At 41.5% G+C, this 23,272-nt stretch overlaps 1 protein-coding gene and 1 non-coding gene across 2 annotated transcripts in view; both read right to left on the bottom strand.

Moving 5' to 3' along the window:
* LOC124788447 (solute carrier family 22 member 7-like) overlaps window positions 1-23,272 on the bottom strand; it is a 239,255-nt gene that overhangs the window by 64,836 nt on the left and 151,147 nt on the right. Inside the window, exon 2 of the mRNA XM_047255719.1 lies at window positions 8,404-8,663. Within this exon, the coding sequence (XP_047111675.1) occupies window positions 8,404-8,663 (260 nt within the window). The remainder of the gene's footprint in view (window positions 1-8,403; window positions 8,664-23,272) is intronic.
* On the bottom strand, window positions 2,975-3,049 carry Trnat-ugu. Its single transcript has one exon. It is a non-coding gene; the product is annotated as a tRNA-Thr (tRNA).

The raw sequence follows: 23,272 nt of genomic DNA, 5'->3' as shown, positions 1-23,272 counted from the left end.
CTGCTCTAGATGTCTGTGCCGTGGACCATGCTGTCTCAAGCCACTCACACATGTGCCCATTTGACGCTACCAACCTCAAGCCATGCCCCCTCCATCGCCACCATCGCACTTTGCTCGCCACGGTTGCACCAGCCCTCTGAAATCTGAATCCATGCAGCCCATCTGCTATAGTTGTCTTTGCTGTGGACCATGCTGCTTGATGCCACTTACTCATGTGCCCCATTTCACGCCACCAAACTTATTCTGTAGCTGACCCACCACCATTATCAGGCCACCTTTCTCATGCCTACACCAGGCTGCAGCAACCTGTAGCAAAGTGGCTCATCTGGTGTATCTGCCCCTGCTGCAGATCATGTTGCTTACTGCCACTTAGTCACATACTCCACTAGCCTCATTCCGTGACCAACCAGTCGACAAAATGGTACTGGCCTCACGATGGCCGCACCAGTCCATTGTAACCTGTAGCCATGCGACTCATATACTGTAACCCTTTGTGCCGCCCTTGTAGCTGCACTTTAAACTTGCCATCATCCTGCAGACGCCGTGTGCTTGTCGCCCTATCAGCCACTTGTTACCGGGAATCCTGGCGCCCAGTTGTATGGTGCACAACGCTCACCTCCACGAGGACCACCTGCAACCATATGTCAAAGCAGCCTGCCAAGAGCTGTTCTGCCTGAGGGCCCTGGCAACGACCGCTGTGCCATTTTCCGCTTCAATGCTTTTCCTGTTAGCTACGTCAGGTCCACACAATCCACATACACATTGCTGCCATCAACCATCACACAAAGTGCGTCACACTGGCCAGTGCCATGACTAGGTGAGCACCCTTGAACATTGTTTAACGAAAGCAATTGGGGACTCTTAGACCTTGGAACTATAGTTTTAATTGGACAGTGTTAAACCTATTGTGGTCAGTTTGTTTATGGAGGACTTTGAGGAACGTACATTGGAGTCAGCGACCTTGAAACCTGCGTGTTTTTCAGATATGTAGACGATACTTTTGTTGTTTGGCCTCATGGTAGTGAGAATTTCAAAAAAATGGTTCGAATGGCTCTGAGCACTATGGGACTTAACATCTGTGGTCATCAGTCCCCTGGAACTTAGAACTACTTAAACCTAATTAACCTAAGGACATCACACAACACCCAGCCATCACGAGGCAGAGAAAATCCCTGACCCCGCCGGGAATCGAACCCGGGAACCCGGGCGCAGGAAGCGAGAACGCTACCGCACGACCACGAGCTGCGGGCTAGGGAGAATTTAAACCGGTTTTGGAACACCTGAATTCAATCCACCCGAATATTCAGTTAACTATGGAGGTGGAAAAGAATGGATGCCATTCCTTCCTTGATATGTTGCTCAGAAGGAAGACTGATGGTACGTTGGGACGTTCGGTTTATAGGAAGCATGCTCACACTGACTTGTATCTGCGAGCTGATATTTGTCACCACCCAGCTCAGTGTGAAGGAGTGCGTCGTACATTGGTTCACAGGGCCCAAGTTATCTCAGACCCTAAAAGTTTGGCAGCTGAGCTATCACATCTCGAAGTCACGTTTCGTCAGAATGGTTATAGTGAGAGGCACATCAAACGTGCGTTGCGCTATCAGCCTTCTACGCAACAGGTGAGTGACGATAGCAACGAAGTGGCACCTAAGTCTACGGCCTTTTTGCATTAAGCGGGAAGCATTTCAAACAGGATTGGCCCTATTTTGCGGAAATATGATGTGAAATGTGTTTTTCGACCACCTTCTTAGATTAAGGCCCAGTTGGCGTCCGTAAAAGATGATCTTGGTTTGTGTAAGGCTGGTGTTTATCGTATTCCTTGCAGTTGTGGCATGTCATATATTGGTCAGACAATCAGGACCGTGCAAGACCGGTGTATTGAACATAAGCGTCACACACGCTCACAACACCCGAGCAAATCCGCTATTGCAGAACATTGCCTTGACACCAGTCATCCTATGAAATACAACAACACGGAGATTCTGGCTTGAACGTCCAGCTATTGGGATAGTGTTATTAAGGAAGCTGTTGAAATCAAACTATCAAGCAACCTTATAAACAGAGATGGTGGAGTTCGTTTAAATGCTGTTTGGAATCCGGCTCTCTCTCATCAAAAAGCAGAGGGACGGAATTAGTGCAACCTGACTTGTTGATTTATAGTCACTATCGATATTTCTGATGTTGGTTATCTTTGGCTGTGTGTTGACTCTGCTGTTACTTGTTCTGCGTGTAGTATCTTCCTTGTTTCTCCTCTGTGAACCGAGGTATAAAATTCCCTTGCACATTGCTTCCTCCTTGCAGTTGTGCCTTGAGAATGGCAGGGTGTGCTCCTATCGAAATATGGGCGGTGGTCGACGATGTCACCTGGCAGTAAACACGTAAGTTATTTGAGTGTTAAACTAGAATTTTTCATCTCCACTTTCAATTACAACTCTTACAAGAAACCCTCTGAATGCTAGGTCACAAAAAGCCAATAATGTTTTTACAGCATTTTGTACCTCATACAGCGTCTTCCACGCAACCAAAATGTAGCCGTCTAATAGCACAGGTGGAGGGACTGGAAGGATCCACTGGTGAGCACAGCATGAGGTTACGGGGCGTATTTGAACTGCTTAGTTGACGAGTAAATCACAATCGTGCTACTGTCCTAGTGGCGTTAATACAGAACAGAGCAATGGGGACGACACACAACGCAAATATTCCATTGTATCTACAACAGAAGTTATCGACATTTCGTCAGAGAGGAACACAACGAATTTCACAGCCTGAGCAGGAAGAGGCATATGAAAATTAGCGCTTCTGCGGAATGAGTCAGCGATTTGTGGGGTGTCGTACAGGCTCGCCTGTGTGGACAATGTACATGAGGAGTACAGTGATGAAGGTACATGCTTAACATGAAATGATAATTAAATCAAGACGTTAACCTGTCGACAGGCGTTGATATACATGAACGGGGACAGTTGAAAATGTGTGCCTCGACCGGGACTCGAACCCTGGATCTTCTGCTTACATGGCAGACGCCCTGTCCATCTGAGCCACCGAGGGCACGGAGAATAGTGCGACTGCAGGGATTAATCCCTCCATGCTCCCCGTGAGACCCACGTTCCCAACTCAATGTCCACACACTACATTCGTAGTGCACCTGCCCACTACACTCATTACTCGCGGCAGACAATCTTACCGAGTCCCGTAAGAGTTCGGGCAATGCATGTGCATCCAGCACAGAAGAAGAAGGTCAATGGCCGATTAGCCTTAACTATATGAAGATGGTATCTGTTGTTTCGGACGTGTCCGAAAGAACAGATACAATCTTTATATACATGCTTAACAAGTGAAAGTGATACTGAAACAGGTATCGAGCGATGTAGTTAATCATCCCTTGGACAGAGAGCCACAAATCCCGTCTATAGTGAAACGCAATAAAGGACAATCGTTGTCCAACGAGTGCCGGGTACTAAAACATATCTATCTATTTCAAAAATCATCCACAGCATAGTAAAAAAAAACAATTATGAATAGATTTCGAGTAAGATTGCAGCAGTAGAACCGGGTAGTGTGTAAGAAAAACAACGGGTATTCAAAAGAGGACAGGGCGCACTTATTACAAAAACTAAAACAGATGTTTGAGCGTTTCAAGGATGCTCGACGAAATTTACAAAATATGCCTGACGGTAACATACTAGGTTATCCACACCAAATTTCGGGGGGGACTTATATTACAGTGATTTTAAGGGAAGCAGTGGTTCGCTGCGTAACTTCAAATTGTGCTGCGGAACTGGAAGACGTAATATGACGGAATTTCAAACAAAGAATCAAATTGACGATGTGGAATCGGCCCAGAAATTTATAGATCAGATAAACAAACTTCAGTCAGTAAGGAATTTTTTGTCAGTTTCGACAAATCTGGGTTTGAATAGGAAATGCATTTGAAAGGAACCCTGGAAATTAGAGGCACCAAGGGAGTTGTATTATTATCAACGAACATCCGAACATCAAGGCCTTGATGCATTTTGTATACAATTTTTGTGTCTGTTAATGTAGATGATAAATTGGCTGGAAAGTTATTTACTGTGCTTCGAGAATTTGAGGTGCTCTGGCACATACGATTCCTCCTCGTGTGGGTGATCTTGGAAGGGCAGTAGTGAATATTTACGTCACAGCAAGCAAGAGTGGGAAAATGGGCTTAAGGAAAATACATCTACTGTATGAGTACTACTTTTGGGCCATAGCTGATCAAAATAACTTGCTTCCGCTTGATTCTTGGTCTCCGTATAAGAATCATACTTCTTTAAGGCATACTATCACTCCTGAAAAGTGCATGACATTGCAGATCACACCACCTGGAACAACATGACAAATTCAGCCTTTGTATGTTTTTTTTTCCTTGCCTGAACCATATATTATCGCACTATGTCTAACTATGCATTAAAGTTTAGCCAGTTTCACATAAGCTATAAGGCAGACAGTTTCGCATTCGATTACATACCATCACATTCCATCAGTTCTCATCACCCCGTTACACCAGTATGATTCTGTATGCATTCCTTAAAAGTGGATACCTTTCTGAACGTCCTCCATGGTTTCTAACTCCCAAGCAGTCCGGTTCGATACTGATGATGTGAACCTTCGTGATCTCCGTGGAACGCCATTTTCCATTCTGTGTTCATGGTGCAAGTTAATGGTTTGTTCTGACAATTTCTTGAATGTCGACGATGTCCTTTTTGTGAAGTGTAATACACACATCCCATAGAAGGTTGATCTCTGCAACTTCTGGACAGTAATTTTATGTGATCCTCCGGATGTACATGGTGAGTCATTAGCTGCCACTCTTTGTCACGTCATGATTATTAACTCAAGACTTTCAAATTAGTCTTACCAAAGATTTAACCTGTGAGTTCGCACTAAAGGGGTTCTTGTTAGAGAAAATTAAAGTGTGAACAAAAAAAAAAACAAAAAAAAAAAAAAACAGGTCCAGCAGGTACTAGATAACAGAAAACAGACTTGTACGTAACTTTATTTTATTTAATCAATGACGGCAACGAGTAAGTAGTGACACTTTCATTAGAAAGCGGTTGTTTCTGACTCGTTAGCGATCGTTATTTCATAGGTAGAACAGTTTATTTGGTAGTTGTGAAATTGTAATTCGTTGCTTTGGTCACATTGTTGCGCATATTTGGTGTGTAAGACAGTGGGAAAGACACCCGTGAACTGCATCGGTTGTAGATTCTTAAGCGTTACTTTTTTTAATTAATTTTGATATCTACTAGTCATGTTAGTAATATTTTTAGGTGGCTGAGGTGTGGAATATGACGAAAAATAAGAAACGTAACGCCTGTAGACAGAATTATCTGTGTACGTACGTCTGTTTAATTTTGCCTTCCAAGACGTATATTGGGTGGAGTTTTCAGGTAATCTCCAGTACCTTGTAGCTGGCAAGATGTAGCTTAATGGCGGCAGAGAGTCCGAGCTGACCGTGCGTTCTCTTCTGTTACACTTCTGTGTCATGAGCAGCACTATCACTTTAAGCTTTCCTGTCAGAATCATTACTGCCAATTGGTGTCCCTCATGAATGTAGGTTGGTGCCCCAAAGGACGTGAGGATTCGAAGAGTTGTGTTTCATTATTTACACACCTACTGCAGACTTGAAACATTGGCGCCCCAATATTTTAAATAATGGCAGACATTTCACAGTTCGTATAGAAATTAATAGTAGACAGATGAATCATGATACCTCAAGAAGAAACATGTACGTTACTATTGTTTGAACGACGATTATGATGCTGTAATCAGATTTCCAGTACCTTTATTAGTTTAAAGATTAGTATCTGTCGATGAATTATACAAGTAACACCCAGCAACGAATTTCCAAAATGTAAACGCTTCATCAGATATTGCCGATCGCCATATCTTTAGAAAGCTATTAATGTAAACCTAAATTGGTATGAATTACAGGCATGTAACTTGAATAGTACATGAGTTATTGGAGGTCAAAGCAGCCGATTATTATCGATCGCGTCAGGCCATAAGTACTCCACAGTTACACGAAAAAACAGTAGCAGCATGGTTATATATATCTTTGTTCATCTATGTCTTTGTTTATACCCGATATATACTATTCATGAAGAAATTGGTTAAATATTTACTGTGTTTTAGAAAGCACAGGAACATTAGGCTCTTGGCCTACCTTTTGCTTCTTTTCTTTTGATATATGTTTATTTAATTGTTTATGTATTTAATAATGTGTGTTAGAGCGTGTTTATGGTCCAGCCATAGGAATATTTATTTAATTTCAAGTTATTTAAATGTAAATCCAGTATTTGGTATATGTTTCATTATGATTGTGACTGTGCGTTGGCATGAAGACATGGCGCGAGGACGCTAGCCAATCACAGCGCTCGTGAATCGGGAGACTGGATGGAAGCGAATTTCCGGAGAGGACACGGGGCGGTTGTGGACAGTACGGGACAGAACACACGGGAGTGAGTGCTGGATGCGGACAGTACAGCGCGACGGACGCACAGTCGGCGGAAAGACTAGGACAGCGGAGCAGTTTGCGCGTGGTCGCGGCAGATAGAGAAACTTCGGAGTGCCGACTTGTGCACTTGTGAGAATTCCGTGGCTTCTACAGTGAAGACGTAGAGTGCGTTTAGAAGTGAATGTCTCGCGAGCTGTGTTGTTGTTCATAACTAATTACGCCCTGTAGGAATCTATTGTTTCCCTGTTATTCAACTTATATTTTATTTAATTGCTGGGCCATCGACACCAATAAGTGTTTAACAGAAATATACCACATTCTCAAAATTACTTCTGCTCTCATACTCATCAGTTAAAGTCGTTAAGATAGTACCTGCAGATTTTATTTAATTGCAATCTTTCAATTATAAATTTATATGTTACTTTCATAATTCGCAATTGCCGAGTGATAGAAACCTTTGACCATTCGATTCATGTGTGCAACCTTATCGTATACTGTAGACTCGGCAGTATTTGTCCTGTAATGCGGCAACTACGTATCCCAGCCCTAGACAACGAAACCAGCCGAAACTTTAAAGATTTCAACGTTGAGTCGGAGGCTGCGTAGTTATTTGAAAGCCTGCAATCGTTATCCGAAAACGGTGTTTGGTGAAGGGAACCATCACCGAAAAATTTCTAAAAACGTCAGTTGAAGATAGTTCGTTTATTGTATCCACTGTTTCTTGAGCATTATTTGCAGTAACACATGCTGCTTTCTCTTGAAACTGCTAATAGTAAATAATAATGTTTCACCTTTCTAGGCTCCACAGGAAAAACCAACAAAATAGGAATAAGAACTCATATTCGCCAGAAAACGACAGTTACAGTTTTTCCAATGTAGAACATTACGCACTATCGTCTTCACAACAAAAAACCTCTAACACAACGTTAGGCGATGAAATTTTGTTTTTGTGATCGCAGTGGAACATAATATCCAGTACACCTAAAATCTAAAGGAATCAAAAGCTATATCAGCCAGTCCATAACGTCAGGTGTATTTTTCTTGTGCACAACGTGCTGTATTATCATTACCGCCCATCCACCCCTCCCAAAATGGTGTTTGGTAAGGCCAAGGTGAACCGTTCCCGAAAAACTTTTACAAATTTCAGGTGATGAGACTTCGTTTCTTGTACCCACCATTCCTTGAACATTATTTGGAATTACAGATGCAGCGCCCATATCGCATCATCAAAATTCAGCTCCTTTTACTTAGAACAGAGTGGTTTAAGAACTCAAAATTATAGTACATGGTAAGTGAGCAAAAATGTTTTAAGTTCCGCTTACAAATACTTTCAAATATAGCTGAACAAAAATAAGTTATTGATTTTGCTGTGGAACTAGCTGTAACTTCATGTCTTTTTTCTGCAAAACTTCAAATTACGAGATAAAGGTCACTAGAAAATTACGCATGTTCAATAGACAAATTTTAATGCACAAACTACTCGCAACAGCGTTATCGAAATCAGAAAATATATCAAATTAAGCCAATAATACCTTTTCAAATTCTTTATGTAACTATGTTTCACCATTTTAGGGCCTCAGAGTACAGCAAATGGACTAACATTAGCAATGGTGCAGATATGTGCGACGCCATGCATACATTATGCAATTGCTAACACTATTGGACGGGAGCATAGCTTAGTAAGGGAGGTGGAGAGGGTGTGGGTAGGAGAATGGGGCATGGCTTAGGAGAGGCGTTGCTTAGGAGGGGGGCAGGCTATGATGACGTCATGCATTTGTCTCTCCATGACAGGCAAAGGTCAAATCAGATTGGAAGTCACTATTACATTCCTACTGATATATATCTGTTATTGATTTAAGAGATTGCGTTTTCTCAGCCGCTGTTAAATAAAAATCACATGGACTATATCTAAATATATATCTTACTTGGGGATAGTGGCGCTCTTCCACTCATCAAGAGTTAAGTTGGTGAACTCTCTACCAGGGACGTGACACCAGTGATCAGGAGTTTGCATAACGAAATTGTACATTTGCGAGCTCAGCACATTGACGATTGTGCCATAGCAAATGAAAACAGTGTTTAATCTCTTCTGGAACTTTCCTCTAGAACCAATGACGTCCATGATGTCCTCGAAAGCTGGTACAACCTCTCGATCCTGATGGTATTCATTGGTCTGGCTGACAGTCTGTAACCGAAGAAGATATTATTCATTGCACAAATCACTGTCCAATTCACCTATTTGTTCAATAATCGACGGTGGGTATAACATAGACACAACTTAAGTATATTCTGCCTAAAATCGTCTGTAATCAGGTATAAATGTGACAAAATTTCATGAATTAACACGCATTTATGATAAAGATAAGAATGAATTACAAGAGACTGAAATATGTGAGTTACATAGTGATCTTGTTGAATACTCTGTAATGATATGAAAAGTATTATACATTTAGCTACACGCATCTAGAGAATGTCAAACCGAAGCATTGCTACGGAGCGTGAGTTGTACAATCTGCCCATTGTTGCGTGACAAGTGAAAACGTTTGCTCATATGCATTCAAGTCAGAAGGAATATTGCATCTTACTTCCGATGGTCACGGGTACTGCAGTTCCGTATTTGTACACTGACACCAAGCAAACGACTTTCAGTTCTGTATGGGAATATACGTAATGGATGTAAAAGTGGCATTTGTAGACACTTGGATGACGACATATGGAAGTTTTAGTCTGACCGTGAAGCGTGTTTGGATAGCCTAATAATAAAGGGACCGTTCGCAGTAACCGAAAAATCTGCTTTCGAGCCACTCCATTATACACCGGATGGATGTCCATATTCACAACTGTGAATACATTTCGTGTATTTCATAACTGCTGTATTTGCCACAGTGCCCATGCCTTTGGAAATGCAATATCGTCGTGACGTACCAGTTGGATCCTCTCCATCTGTTACGTTTTTCTAGTCCCCTAAATAACTAACTTTTTTATTTTCATGTAATTTTCAGTTTAATTATCTGTTGACATGCAGAAACTATATTAAAACCTCACACTTCTATTTAGACTTAATTTCACTTAAATTAATTATTCAGATCCTCATTTAAAGTGTTCTGATTACATTTTTGTAATTGGGTTTCATTAGGACATTGTTAATTAAAAGTTACAGTTAATTCCAGTCAGTATTACAATTCGTTACATGCCAAATCCCACGAGCGAGTAATTATATTTGAGAAAGGTGACCTAAACCACCTGAAAGATTAGCATTTTCAAGTTCCAGTAAATACTTTAAATTATGTACAATTTATTATCTCCATAGAAATTAACTTGAAAGCTCATAGCAAGTACTATTTTACAGAGCAGATGTTGTAATAACTACTGTTAGATTCCGGACGTCAGCTATACGGATTGATCAGGAACAATGTTCAAAGCTTGTAAGAATCTTACAGGGTAGGTGGTGCTGAGTAACAATTGTCAAGAAAAGAATTCGATACGTTCCCCGTTTCCGAGTTGATTAGCATTGATGTTAGCCAACCAGGCCGTTGCGCCAACAAATTCATGTGGCCTGCATTAAACGGTGTTGCAAAACATGTCCTTCGTTTGGTTTCTTGTAGCCGAATAAGGGAGCGATACAAGAATTGCACTTTTGATGGTAATGAGGATCGAATCCGAGCCAAAGGCTGAGAATTCTCCTGTTCTGTCGTCTATGACTTGAGAACAGTTGACGCTAGTTGTGTCTGGTCGGCCACTTTAATTTGCGTGCGCAGCAGCCTGATTGGCTAACTTCAGTGCTAATTGACTTGGCACACCACAGAGAATGTTTTATTTCTTTCTCAGCACAGCCTACCCTGCAACACGCTTACAGGTTTTTCACACTGTTTCTGACCACACTGCATAGTTTTGTTGCCTTAATTTCGCACTACAATATGACCTACAGCATTGATTAGTTAATGCACTAATTAATGATTTCATGAAATTTACCTTAATTGGCAATATGGCACTCACATATGTAACCGAGGAGATTCACAGATAGAAGAAAAACAGTGTCGTTTTGTAGGGGACATCCTGAGACATCAAGGAATCACCAATTTAGTACTGGAGGAAAGCGTGGGGGTAAAGATTGTAGAGGGAGACCAGGAGATGAATACAGTAAGAAGATTGAGAAGGATGTTGAAGAGGCTTGCACAGGATAGAGTACCACGGAGGGCTGCATCAAACTAGTATGTGGACTGAAGACCGAAAGAACAACATTGTTTTCAAAATAACGGTTTTCTCTTACGGCAGTCTGTAAGTACTGGGACGTCACTCAGAATTGCCAGCCGATAGTTTAAAAGTACTCGAGTAATGTCTACGTTCGAGTGCACCCTCAGTGTTGGTTCACCCCACAGTCATGTGCATTCAGTACGCAACAATACGCGCACATCTAACTGCGAAACTCAGAAATTGTAATAAGTCATTATTTTCAGGTGAAATCTGTAATCTACATTAATACACTTTTTTATTGAGCCGTGATGTGATCAATAACTACGGTGTTGGGCTCAGCGATATATATGATGGGCCCACTTAAATGAACCATAGGAGTGTAATTGTCTTTAACAGGAACTGTAATAAGAGAGAAGTGTAATATTCTCGTCTAAACAATCTAACATTCAACTTCATTACTGGACAGTGACTGTTATCAATGTCGGTTGTGTCCTGGATAACTGAACTAACAATTTTTGGTAGCGTAACAAACTGCTCACCCTACTTAGTAACTGTACTTCACGTGAAATTCATTGTAGTCACCCTACTTAGTAACTGAACTTCACATGGAATACATCGTATATGTTATCTAAAGTTTGAATGGTACATCCTCGAATAAACACCATCTCGCAATACTTTAAACATCCAGCTTCAAGGTGATGAAAATGTTTGCTCCCTTGGAGAGACGCAAGCTCTAAGTAATAGAATTACTAGTGTGTTGGTCTTGACAGATAACCATAACTATTACTTCTGCTCCTCAGTAGGATATTTAGCGTCTTGTGTATTGTGTTGTATTTATTACAGAGGTTCAACGGAGCCATATTCTATTTGCCATCCGCAAATCCCATAGAAGCTACAGGCGAGCATACATGTATTATTTATGGCCATATGTGTAATTCGCCGAGCCAGCTTAATAACTATCTCGAACTTTGCTTAAAATACTTTCTTGAATCATTCACGCATAATTTATTGTGTCCTACATGCCACGTAAAATCATTGGTTCAGCTGTTGTGTGTTCATTTTAACCCATAGCTACTGTGAATGCTGACAAGACCACCGTTACTATGGAGGGATCTCTCACACTGCTTTTTTATTTTTTATTTATAAAACCTCTGTTTTGGTGAATATAATTCTGTCGTTTGTTACACTTTTTGGAAACAAATTTTATGAAAATTTGCGTTTTTTAAACAAAGCAGAATTTAAAACACTCTGAATACTAGAACACATCAAAATTGGCGCCTTATTTTAATTTTATGTATTACTAAAATAACAACACATCGTTACCTCTCTATTCACCCACCAATTATCAACAGGGAGATAGTATTACACATTCGCAACATAACTGTACGGAAAAACGCATTTCAATTATGACAAATTATATTTGGAATCATTTTGAGTTTACTAATATCATTTCAACCTTAGGGCGATTATTCCACTACATAATACTACCAAGGCTGAAATTATGCCAAATTTTTATTTTAAAAATCAAGAATAAAGTAATTACCTTCCGTATTCTTCTGAGGAACTGAACTGGATTGTAATTGCTTTCAGCCTGCATGTGTTTCATACAGAACCTCCATAATTCTTCAAGCAAACCGGAACACCACAATGTTGACGCGGATATCTCGTTTTTACGTCAAACAAGGACAACAAAGGGTTGATGTTTTTCGTTTCTCAAAAAAAAAAATTTCTGTATTTCAGGCTCATATCTCCATAACAGCAAGTTTTCTCCGAGACTTCCGGAATTTTTTGCAGACGGGGTAGCTGCAATACAATATTGCGATGCCTTGTTCTTATATTAGTTAGCGAGTTCTGTTTTCTCCATCGAAAACATATTTGTGTTCTTACCGAAGAAGTACGCTTCTCAGTCATCATCACGTATCACTTCTTCATGACCTTCAGTTTCCTTCTCCAAATTAGTACGCGATCACTAAATACTAGAAATCAGCGTCATTATCACTTTCATCAAACTCCTCATCTGAGAATTCACTGAGGCGTTGTTGAATACACACATCCCTCTTTCATCGAAAACGCATGTAGAAGATTAGCTTTTCTCACCATGGAGAAACTGTAACGTTCGACAAAAACATGGCATGCAAACACTATGGTACATCTATGAGTGCTCTCAAGGCCTAAAACTAAGAAACAAATCGCAGCAACAATGCCAGATTTCTAGCATATGTCACTTGCCATCCAATAGGAAAGTACACCTAAGAATGCACTTTACCTGACAGGGATGTGTGAAGTATCACAAGACAAAAAACTGTAGCGATCTAAGAGACCATCCATACTAGTTAAGGGTGTGACCTGCTGACAGTCTGCCCTCGCTCTCTATAGCCAATGCAGATCATAGTAGAGGAACAATGTGTTGACGAAGACAGCTGAAGGGCTTCACCTCCAGTTAACATACACTCTCTGGCAGTGTCACCTAGCCAGTTAGGACGTGTTCCACTTGTACTGTAGTTCCCAAAGGACAAACTTTTCTAATGTATCATTGTAAGGTGGCGTGCTCTCCTGACCTTCATTTCTTATATATTCCGACCTCACCATTGTATTCTGCGTATCAAGACGTTTCATTCGAGCCCAAACTCGATAGGGTACAGTCAGTTTTACATATTTCCATTTAATCAATATGCAAATCTAATAAATAAATCGCAAGTGCTCTCTGAGATTAAAAAGTCGACGCTGGCGTACACAAACATTCAAGACACGACGGCCACAGGAGTTTTTGTTCGGCGGAGGCAACCAGCCCGCTGGAAAGTCTGTAGGAGGGTGGGTTAGCACACAGCTGTGCAGGCTGGTCGACCACCCAGGGACCAAAACAGTTCTTTGCCAGAGAAAAGGGATAAAGCCCCTGCACCTGTGCATCTAGTGTCAAAAGTGATATCCCCTTACCCTTACATCTAAAAGACTGCCCATTTTGTTTGGTGGCAACATCTGCATCAAGTTACGTCTCTGTACCTAGCTGCACTGGTGAGGGACACCGGCAAGCCATAGCCCACACAGTAAGTTGTAGCCCGAATAGCAGAGTCGACAAAGGAAGATCGCTGGTTCCCGGCAGCACAGTTGTCAGCTTTGAATTGAACTACGAACAGCTGCAAGAGAATGATATATATATTCGTTTTGAGAACTGCAACAACACTTAGGTGTTGGCATAGAGAAAGACACTGAGCTGACAGAACTCATATTGCACAGATGTTCGATTGGAATTAGGTTGCGATATTGGGCCGACTAAATCTTTCCTCAAACTATCTAGAGCTTTCTTCAAACCAATTGCAAGCAATAGACATCCATAAGAATTCTATAGTTGTTTTCGTACATGACGTCCATGAGTGGCTGCAAACGGCCTCCAAGCAGCCTAACATAACGAGGATCCAGCCCATTCCATGCAAACACAGCCCACACCATTATGTAGCCACAACCATCTCGCACAGGGCCTTGTTGACAACTTGGATCCTTGGCTTCGTGGGGTCTGCACCACAATCGAAACCTACCGTCAGCTTGAAACGTCTTACGTTATTTGATTTACAAACAGCTGAGTAAAACTGAACGTACTCAGACATTTCTCTCTTTACTTATTCTGATTATCACTAAACAACGCAATCTGACTTTCAATAATCCCTACAAAAGAATGGCCCTGACTAACAATAACCTATACCTTTCCTGAATCACTTACCCCACAAAAGTCTTCGTTACTCCAACTAACGAAATACAGTGAGCGCCAATACTGCCAGCTAAATAAAAGATTCTACTTACTGAAGGCACTAACTACTGAACTGATAGGCATAGTGGTGTTCACATCCAACTGCCCAACACTGCACAAGCGAATATTCTAACAATGAGTCCAACCAGCCACAGACTACACACAGCACAGTCAGTGATTTTCATACAGAGCGCTACGTGGCGTTACCAACATAAAAACCTAAACAGCCCACTTAAAAGCTCTCACCAACTCAAATGCGGACTCATATGACCAGGCCACGGTTCTCCAGCAGTCTAGGCCACAACCGAGGCGCTGCAGGTGATGTCATACTGTTAGAAAAGGCACTCGCGTCAGTTGTCCCCTGCCATAGCTCATTAACATCAAATGATGTGGGCTCCTGTATCTATTAAAAGCATCAATTCTTTACCCAATTTATTGCTATAAGGCATCATTACATCATTTTCAGCTTCGCAGCCTGCTACCCTCACCTTGCGCCATTTAACGGTGGCTGCTGCCCGTAACACCTCTTTCGTTTCCCATATCTTTGCCTCGGAACTATTCTATTTTCTCTCTACACTGCGATGCTACATGCCCATATTTATTACACCGATAACATTTAGGAGTTCGACAGTCTTTCTCCCTATGCTCACGCCTCTGTCATTTATCGCATATAAAAGTTTTATTACATTTCGCATCCGTATGGCGTGTTTCATCACAATGGTAACAATAATTTTGAAATCTATGTGCATCTTCTGCCCTGATGGGTGCCTGCATCCATATTATTTTGGTATTTCTGTTGCAGTACTTGGATGTCTGTCCCATTTTACCACAACTGTAATATTTCATCTGCTTTGGTTGGTGTCTTTGATAATTCTGCCCGCTTATTTCCCTTGACTTCTGATTCTTTTCTCTCATTAACATGATTGCACTTTCTTTTTGTTGCGCTAGTTCTACAGTCTCACTTAAATTAATGATTTCGCCTCGACTGCGTACTATCATCTGTATTCTTTCATTCGCTAACCCTTGAATAAATCATGCAGAGCCTAGAGCATACAGCAATTCTATTGCATCCTTTAATTGTTCCTTATTTGTTACTTGTGCTACGGCAACCTTGAACGATTTGGATACCTCATCTATTCTATTTCCCCAAGAGGCAATTGATTCCCCCTGATTGGGTCTGAGCACTATGGGACGTAACATCTATGGTCATCAGTCCCCTAGAACTTAGAACTACTTAAACATAACTTACCTAAGGACATCATACAACACCCAGTCATCACGAGGTAGAGAAAATCCCTGACCCCGCAGGGAATCGAACCCGGGAACCCCGGCGCGGGAGGCGAGAACGCTACCGCACGACCACGAGCTGCGGACTGATGCCCCCTGATGCTGTCTAGCTTGGAACATTTTACACGCATGAAAGTCAATAATTCTTATGTCCGCATAATTTTCCTCTAAAATGCTTCTGCATTTCCGTCAAGTCATGTGGAACCCATCATGATACAATTTTTGGATGCCCAGGCGTTCTTTCGGGATGCGAAGCACAGTCGTATGCGCTAATCCGATTTCGTGGGCGAGCTCACGAATCGTATGGCGTCGATCACTGTCCACTAACGCAGCAACAGCATGCACTTCTTCAGAGGCGCTAGGACGACCTGACCGATGCATGTCTGACACAGTTTGCCGACCTTCGTTGAAAGCTTTTACCCAACATGCCACTGTTCTGAACGGCAATGCCGAATCCCCACATGCCTCTTGAAGACTTTGATGACACTGTCGTGCTGTACGACCTCTGGCTCATGCAATCTTGATCCAACTCCGCTGTCCCTGTTTCGAAAACATAGTGACACCGTTACGTTAGACCGCTCGCTCACAAGTGGCTGTGTTTCCCTCGATTTTGCGCACGCCGGTAACGTGGTACGGGCGAGTCCGTATGCTCGTAGGTAAGGTAGGTATGTCAACAACGTGTGCTAGCTGCGACAATAGTAGATTCCATTGCATAGTGTCTCCATAGCCGTGTTACCACTGTCTAAGTTCCAACGTACGTATTTATGCCCCACTGTACAGTTCGCGCAGTCAGTTTAATAATTATTTCGTGTTTTTCAAATGTAATTTATTTTTCCCTATAGGCCACGTAAGAGTGTCGCTTCAGCAGAGGTACGTTTCTGTGAAACTTGGTCTGCAGATTATAAAAAAAAAAAAAAAATGTCATGTGACTAGGGCCTCTTGTCGCTGTGCAAGTCTTTCGATTTGACGCCACTTCGGCGACTTGCGCGTCGATGGGGATGAAATGATGATGATGAGGACAAGATAACATCCAGTCCCTGAGCGGAGAAAATCTCCAACCCAGCCGGGAATCAAACCCGGGCCCTTAGGTTTGACATTCTGTCCGCTGACCACTCAGCTACCGAGGGCAGTCGCAGATAATAATAATGTGACAAGGATCACATGCTGACTACTAGCTATAGCCGAAGGACGTCAGCCGCAAGTCACACACCCTACCAGGCACTGGCATCCAGCTGGTTAAGACGTTTTTCATTCCTGACTCCTTTAAGGATTGTAGCTCCGAACCGACTTACATCATTTCTAAGGTGTCCCCTCTCGGCCACACCAAGACTGGCTGATGACCTTGTAATCCGACTTGAGCGCGCCTATCTGTACCTGTATAGGGAATAACGATCTTTTTGTTCATATAAACCTATATCTTATCATTTAATACTCCCTAAAGATACCCACACCTCTGCTATCCAGATCAGGCCCCTCTGCACCTGGACATCTAGTGTCAAAAGTGGTATACCCTACCTTTAGACGTAAGGGACTGGCCGTTATGTTTTGTGGCCGTTATGTTTTGTGGCAACATCTCTCTACTTAGTTGGGCTGGCAAGAGACATACCATTCGGGAGCCATCATGCCGTAGTCAGCTTGTAGTACAATCGATAAATAAAGATCGCTGGCATCTGCCAACGCTATTGCTAGCTTCCAGCTGAACTACGAATGGCTGCTGGCGAAAAATGTTTATTCTTGTGTTTGGAACCGCAGCGACACTTAGGCGTTGCCATAGAAATATACGCTGAGATAACAGAAGTCATGGAATACCTCCTGATATCGTGTCGAAACTCCTTTAGCGCGGCGTAGCTTGCTGTGGCATGGACTCAACATGTCGTTGAAAGTCCCATGCAGAAATATTGAGTCACGCTGCCTGTGCAATATATCCGTCCATAATTGTGAAAGTGTTGCCGGTGCAGGATTTTGTACGTGAACCTGTAGTTTATGTCCGATAAACATTCGATGCGATTTACGTCGGGCGATCTAGGTGGCCAAATCATTCACTCGAAATTTCCTGAATGTTCTTGGAACAAACTGCAAACAGTTGTGGCCCAGTGATACAGCGCATAGTTACTCAAAAACATTCCATCGTTGTTGGCGATCATGAAGTTCATGAATGGCGGAAAATGGTCTCTGAGCCGTGCACGGCTCGCGTTTATCCCAATTATTGTTTGTCATCTTCTATTACGGTACTGCCGCCTCGTTTTCTTATTCTATTTTCTGTGGTCACTAACTTCCTGCCTTTCTTGCCCGTGAGCGGCAGCAGCAGCGCGTATCGATAAGTGCACTGTCGTACCATCTCTGGAGCGACCGATAGTATTTCCAGGTCGCCGTGTGTCTGTCAGTAAGTTCGGGACGGACCAGCAGTGCAATCGGGACGCAGCAGCAGTGAAGTCGGGGGACGGAGCGCCGGTGAGGCGCGGATAGCCAGTGCTCGCCGACTGCTGGTGACACACATGAACTGTGCGACGGAGGGAGATTGGAGCGGGACGACCGTTGGTTGGTCGTCTCATCGGCCAACATATACTTTCTCCTTTCACCGTTTCCGGGCCTGGGGGTTGGTTGGTTGGTGTGGAGCAGCGGCGAAGTCTCCGTCGCGCGTGTGGCCGGCGCCGCTGGCTGTGCCCACGCGCGGTCGGAGTGTGAGGGGCTGTTCTCATTGCTACGAGGCCCGTGGCTCACTGATCCTGGACGCGAAAGTTAAGTCTTTACTTAATCTACCAGCCAGACCCAACCGTTCACATTCTGTCATTGGAATTTCGTTGTGGGCTGTTGGGACATCCTGTCGCTTAGTCCGTTGACTGTCTGTCGGCTGGGTTGTCGTCAGATCGACAATGGTTGGGCCGACTGCCTCTCTCACCTAAGCGAGCGTTAGTGTTTGAATTCCAGGCCGACCCTCGGAACTTCTGAAAGCCCTTGCGTGGCCTATTTTTATTTGTTTTTGTTGTTTGTACTTGTATGGTTTCCAGCCAAGTTTTTTTTAAAAATTAAGGTTGTTTTGCCCTTAAGGCGTAAGATTCCTTAGGTCTTCAGCCTAATTTAAAGGTTTCACGTAAGACCTTTGGCATTTTAAAGGTTTTAATGTTGTTGAATTTTAAGTGTTCGGCCTTCAGCCGATTTTGAGTTTGTGTTGTTTCGCTCTTAAGGCCTTCAGCCTTCTGACATTCTGCGTGGTGTCTGTTGTTCTATGTCGTGTCTCCCTAGCACTTTCGCGCAACGACGCTCTGAGCGTGTTTTTTAGGGAATTGACTAGTTTGAACCTGGGACCTGTTGCTGGAACGGAGACGCCAGACCACGCATGACATGTAGAGTTCAGAAGAATTCAGTGAGACTAGCGATGATATAACCAAATACTTAATGATTTCAGCGTCAGATGCACTGCACTCCCTGTAAAAGAATCTTAATACTAACTAAATTTAGTGCAAGGGGTTCAAGGCTTTCCTATTTTTAGTTAGCTGGTAAAATAACGTCGAAAAAGCAGTTAAGTTTACCATTGGAAATTTTATTCTACTCACAAAACATTGTTTATAAATTGCAGTATTGATAAAAGGAAATGTTTTAATACAGGATGATAAAAACCAACTGCGTTCAACAAAAATGTGAACGAATATTCCCTGAATGGGTTTCCAAGTTCTAAAATGGATCGAAGGATGACCTATGCCATATCACATCTATAATCTAGGTTTAAATTAAGTCTCACAATAGAGAAAACTATCAAAATGGTCTACAGTGACCCTCAATTATCTTTAATTACTTATCTAACTTGTAGTAAATTACAGTGGCTGATGTGACTTCTCAATAATTATATAACAGAAAAATCATCGCGTGTCAGATTTTAACTTACGTATAAAATATGAATACCATGAGCTTCAATTGACGATCGACACTAGAATTACGTAAAAAGGCGATGTAACAGATGAGACTTCTGCAGTTCTGAGTGAAGCCTTATGCGCTCAAAAATGCGGCATCGCGTGCGTTCATTACCTTGTCGGTGTTTAGGCAGCGTCAGGGCGGCGCAGCTCCTCACATCTCGCCGTCTCGAAAGCAACTCTCTCCTAAGTTCTCCTTACTACAATTTACCGAGGTTGGTTTAAAAAAAAACTATCTGGCTGTGTTTTCATCTGACCAGTCAGGGTCTCAATGTTAACCTTAAGCTCCGCCTACAAAAATTCGGTCTATCCAATGAGAAACGTTATACTTTTCGTGGTGGGGCAATGTTTTTAAAGCTTGCAACGTAACAGAGACGCGAAAAAGTCTCACACCAAAACTTGCAGCTGGTGTGGCCCTTTTAGTGTTATCGTAAGACCTATACTGTTCTTCTGGAGGGCTCTATCTTTTAACATGGGCTGGGGGGTGGTCCTGGTGGTTAGCTTGCGACGTGGGTGTCCGTCCCCTATCGTAGGGCCTTCTAGCTTAACACGGTTCTGCTCTCGGCTTCTGTTCTCGTTTCTTCCCTCGGATCTGCGTCTGTCTCACGGTGGGAAGGTATGACATGGATTTAGGCATTCTTGTGTTAGTCTGTGGTATTCCATTTGCTCACTCGTTACTCGTATTACTTTGGTTAATTTAATGTCACGATTTATTCGGAGCTATGTGGCATACTACTGGATTTACTTATCATGTCAGGGTTTTCATGGAAGGTGTTGGATTTGCCTGACACCTTACATATCACCACCCTTCGAACTTAATTTTTGGACTGAAGTTGGGCAATGATTGAATCATTTTGTAAGTCAATCAAAAATTATTTCTTAATCTAAATTTTGTTGCCTACTGTTCAGCCACGTTATTCTGGTTATTTGCTAGTTTGTATTACTAATTTATATTTTTATATTCTTCCACAATATTCTCAAAAATATGTTTATATTGACAAGAGAAGAATATTTTTATGCTATTATTATTATTATTATTATTTATTTTTAATTATTTTCTTTCTTTATTTAAGTGTGAAGTTTGTTTTTTAAGAAGTTTGTTATCGAAAGTGAGGAGTCTTTCACATCGATTTTCTTATAAATATTTTTTTTTATAAATGTAGTAATAAAGTAAAATGTACTCCTAACACATTTTCTAAATATCATGTACAAGTAAAAATGTTTTTGTTTCTAGACACTCTTTTCAACATTGTTACACTAACGAATAAAAATTATTTCCAAGAATTGCTTTGACAAAGAAATGTACATACACAAGTATTGAGATATTATCCTAACAAATGGTACAAATGTTAAAAAAAAGGTAAAACATCCAACAAGATAATTTTTTATTCTTTGTTTTTATAAGGAGAAAATAAGTAAAATATAGTTATTATTTTATTTTTATGAGGACAAAATAAGTGGCATATAGTTTTAGTGTTTATTATGCCTTACTTTTGTTCTTTATATACTGTCCATTTCAGAACTAATGACTTAATTTTATTGATAGTCTATTTTTTACTTAAGTCCATAGTCAATGACTATTATTTTGTGGTTTATTAGCTGTCTGGTGTGCTTAACTTATTGTTTTTCACACGTTTCTTTTGCACAATTCCTACGTTACATAAATTGATTTCACACATTCACACAATCCCATCAATGTTTAAGCCCGAGGTTGGTGAATGTTTTTGCATGAAGGTGATGGACTTGAGCGAGATGGATGTGGGCAAGTATTTGATGTACAGCTTCGTTCGTCGTTCCTTGTTGGCTTTGCAAGTGTATGTTGCTGTTGTGGAGGTCCCATAATGGAATGGAGCTGTGAGTGCAGAATCTCATGGTTTAATGGCTTTGTATGCATGAAAGTCTTCGTTATGTGTCACTGAAAGCGGTCGTTTTTTGTAGTAATACTTCGCAGACGAGTAGTTTACAATAAGATAGGGATTTGGGAAGGTATGTCATCTGTTCTTCACCCATCTTCTTTCTTGGTCTCAATCTTGCGAACTTCAAACTTCTGTTCTTCCTGCCTTTTCTCTGGTTCTTACTTGATTCTTGGTTCTTCTCTGGGCAGGATATGGAAATATTTATTGATAACTAGTCGGTTTGAAGTTCTCCTCTTAGTAACAGTTTGATAAATTGTTTGGGCGTATCATTTTTACTTGTGGAAGTTTTCTTCACTGTCGTGCATCAGCGTGCTGTTTAATAGCAGTATTGTGACTTTTACAAATATTTTGTTGCCAGTGGTGGCTTGCCCAAGCGGTCTTCTCGTCGGGCCGTTTTTTGCTCGCTCCGCTGAGTTGGGGCATCCCAAGACCCTCTTGACCTTTCGTGTTCTGTCACAGCAGGGTTCAGCTTAGCGGGCAGATTTACTGCCCACATCCGATACAAGGGCCCACTGTTGGTCTCGCCATCCTTTCCCTTCTCTCGACGCTTCCGCCTTATAGGAATCGTGTCTTGCTAATTACGTCCTTTTTCTTTCTTGATACTTCTCACGTTGAAACTTGTGGGTCGTTGCAACTGGTCTTTTCTGGAGTTTTTACAAAGGTTCTTGCAAAAAGTTTTACTTATAATCATCTAACATATGTCTAGTACCTACATTGTTTTACACCTTCTTAAAAAGCTTTACAAATTCCGGCGCCCTTTCCATGTTACAATTCTAAGATATTTATAGTCTTAACTTCTACAAGAATCCTCAAATTCGTTTTTTTTATTTTTGTGTAGTGTCGTGGTGTATAGCATTTTAGTATTTCATGCTGTTAGGCTATCTACGCTTTATCCCCTCACCTTAAGCTGTAGTACTATTGGTGTTATTTTTGTTTTTGTTTTTATTGAAACTACTTTCTTTTTCCCACCTTCCTCTCTCTTCATTATTCTTTCTCCTGATGATCTTATCTGGAACATAATCTTGAAATATTGTGCTGATTATTTACCAGTAATGAAATTAATCTTCAAACTTGTACTGAAAGTGTTTAATACTGCCAGTCTTAGATAAAAATACCTCTGCTTTATCTCGTAAAATACCCTCTAATTGTCTTTTACTGTGTTCCGAAATACCTTGAACTTCTTGCAATTTTTCGACGATTTCTTTATGGACTTCTAACATGAGTTGAGGCGATTCCCCCTTTTGTGCATACCATTCTAATTCTTCATCCTCTTTATCTCACATCATTCTTAATTGTTTGATTATAACTGGTATTTCTTCTAATTTTAGCTTTTGCTCAAAGAGAAGTGTGACATTCCCGAATGTTACGCTACCTTTCCCCATATCTATTATCGCTCGTCTCTCATTTAAAATATCCGCACCTATAATCAAATCTACAGTTAGTTTAGGTATAATCACAAAGTTGGCTTCGATCTTTTGACCTTGGCACGAAAGAGTTAACCTAGTTTGTCTCGTAACTTCCGCAGCATTGTTTCTAATAGGACCTCTTACTTTAATCTTACTTGTTTTCAGAACTGGCAATTCCTCATTGGCATTACACTGCATGAATGAATATTCTGAGATCGCATTCAGTTCACTTCCGTTATCAATTACAATATTGACTGTGATATGCTTTACCATGGCCTTCGCAATTGGTTGAATTTGAAAGGGTTGGTTCTGTTCTTCTTTTTCTTGCATCAACGAATCCT

Source organism: Schistocerca piceifrons, chromosome 3 (genome assembly GCF_021461385.2).
Source record: "Schistocerca piceifrons isolate TAMUIC-IGC-003096 chromosome 3, iqSchPice1.1, whole genome shotgun sequence".
Classification (NCBI taxonomy): domain Eukaryota; kingdom Metazoa; phylum Arthropoda; class Insecta; order Orthoptera; family Acrididae; genus Schistocerca; species Schistocerca piceifrons.
The sequence above is the reverse complement of the archived record's forward strand: the minus strand, read 5'-3'. Positions and strand labels throughout refer to the sequence as shown.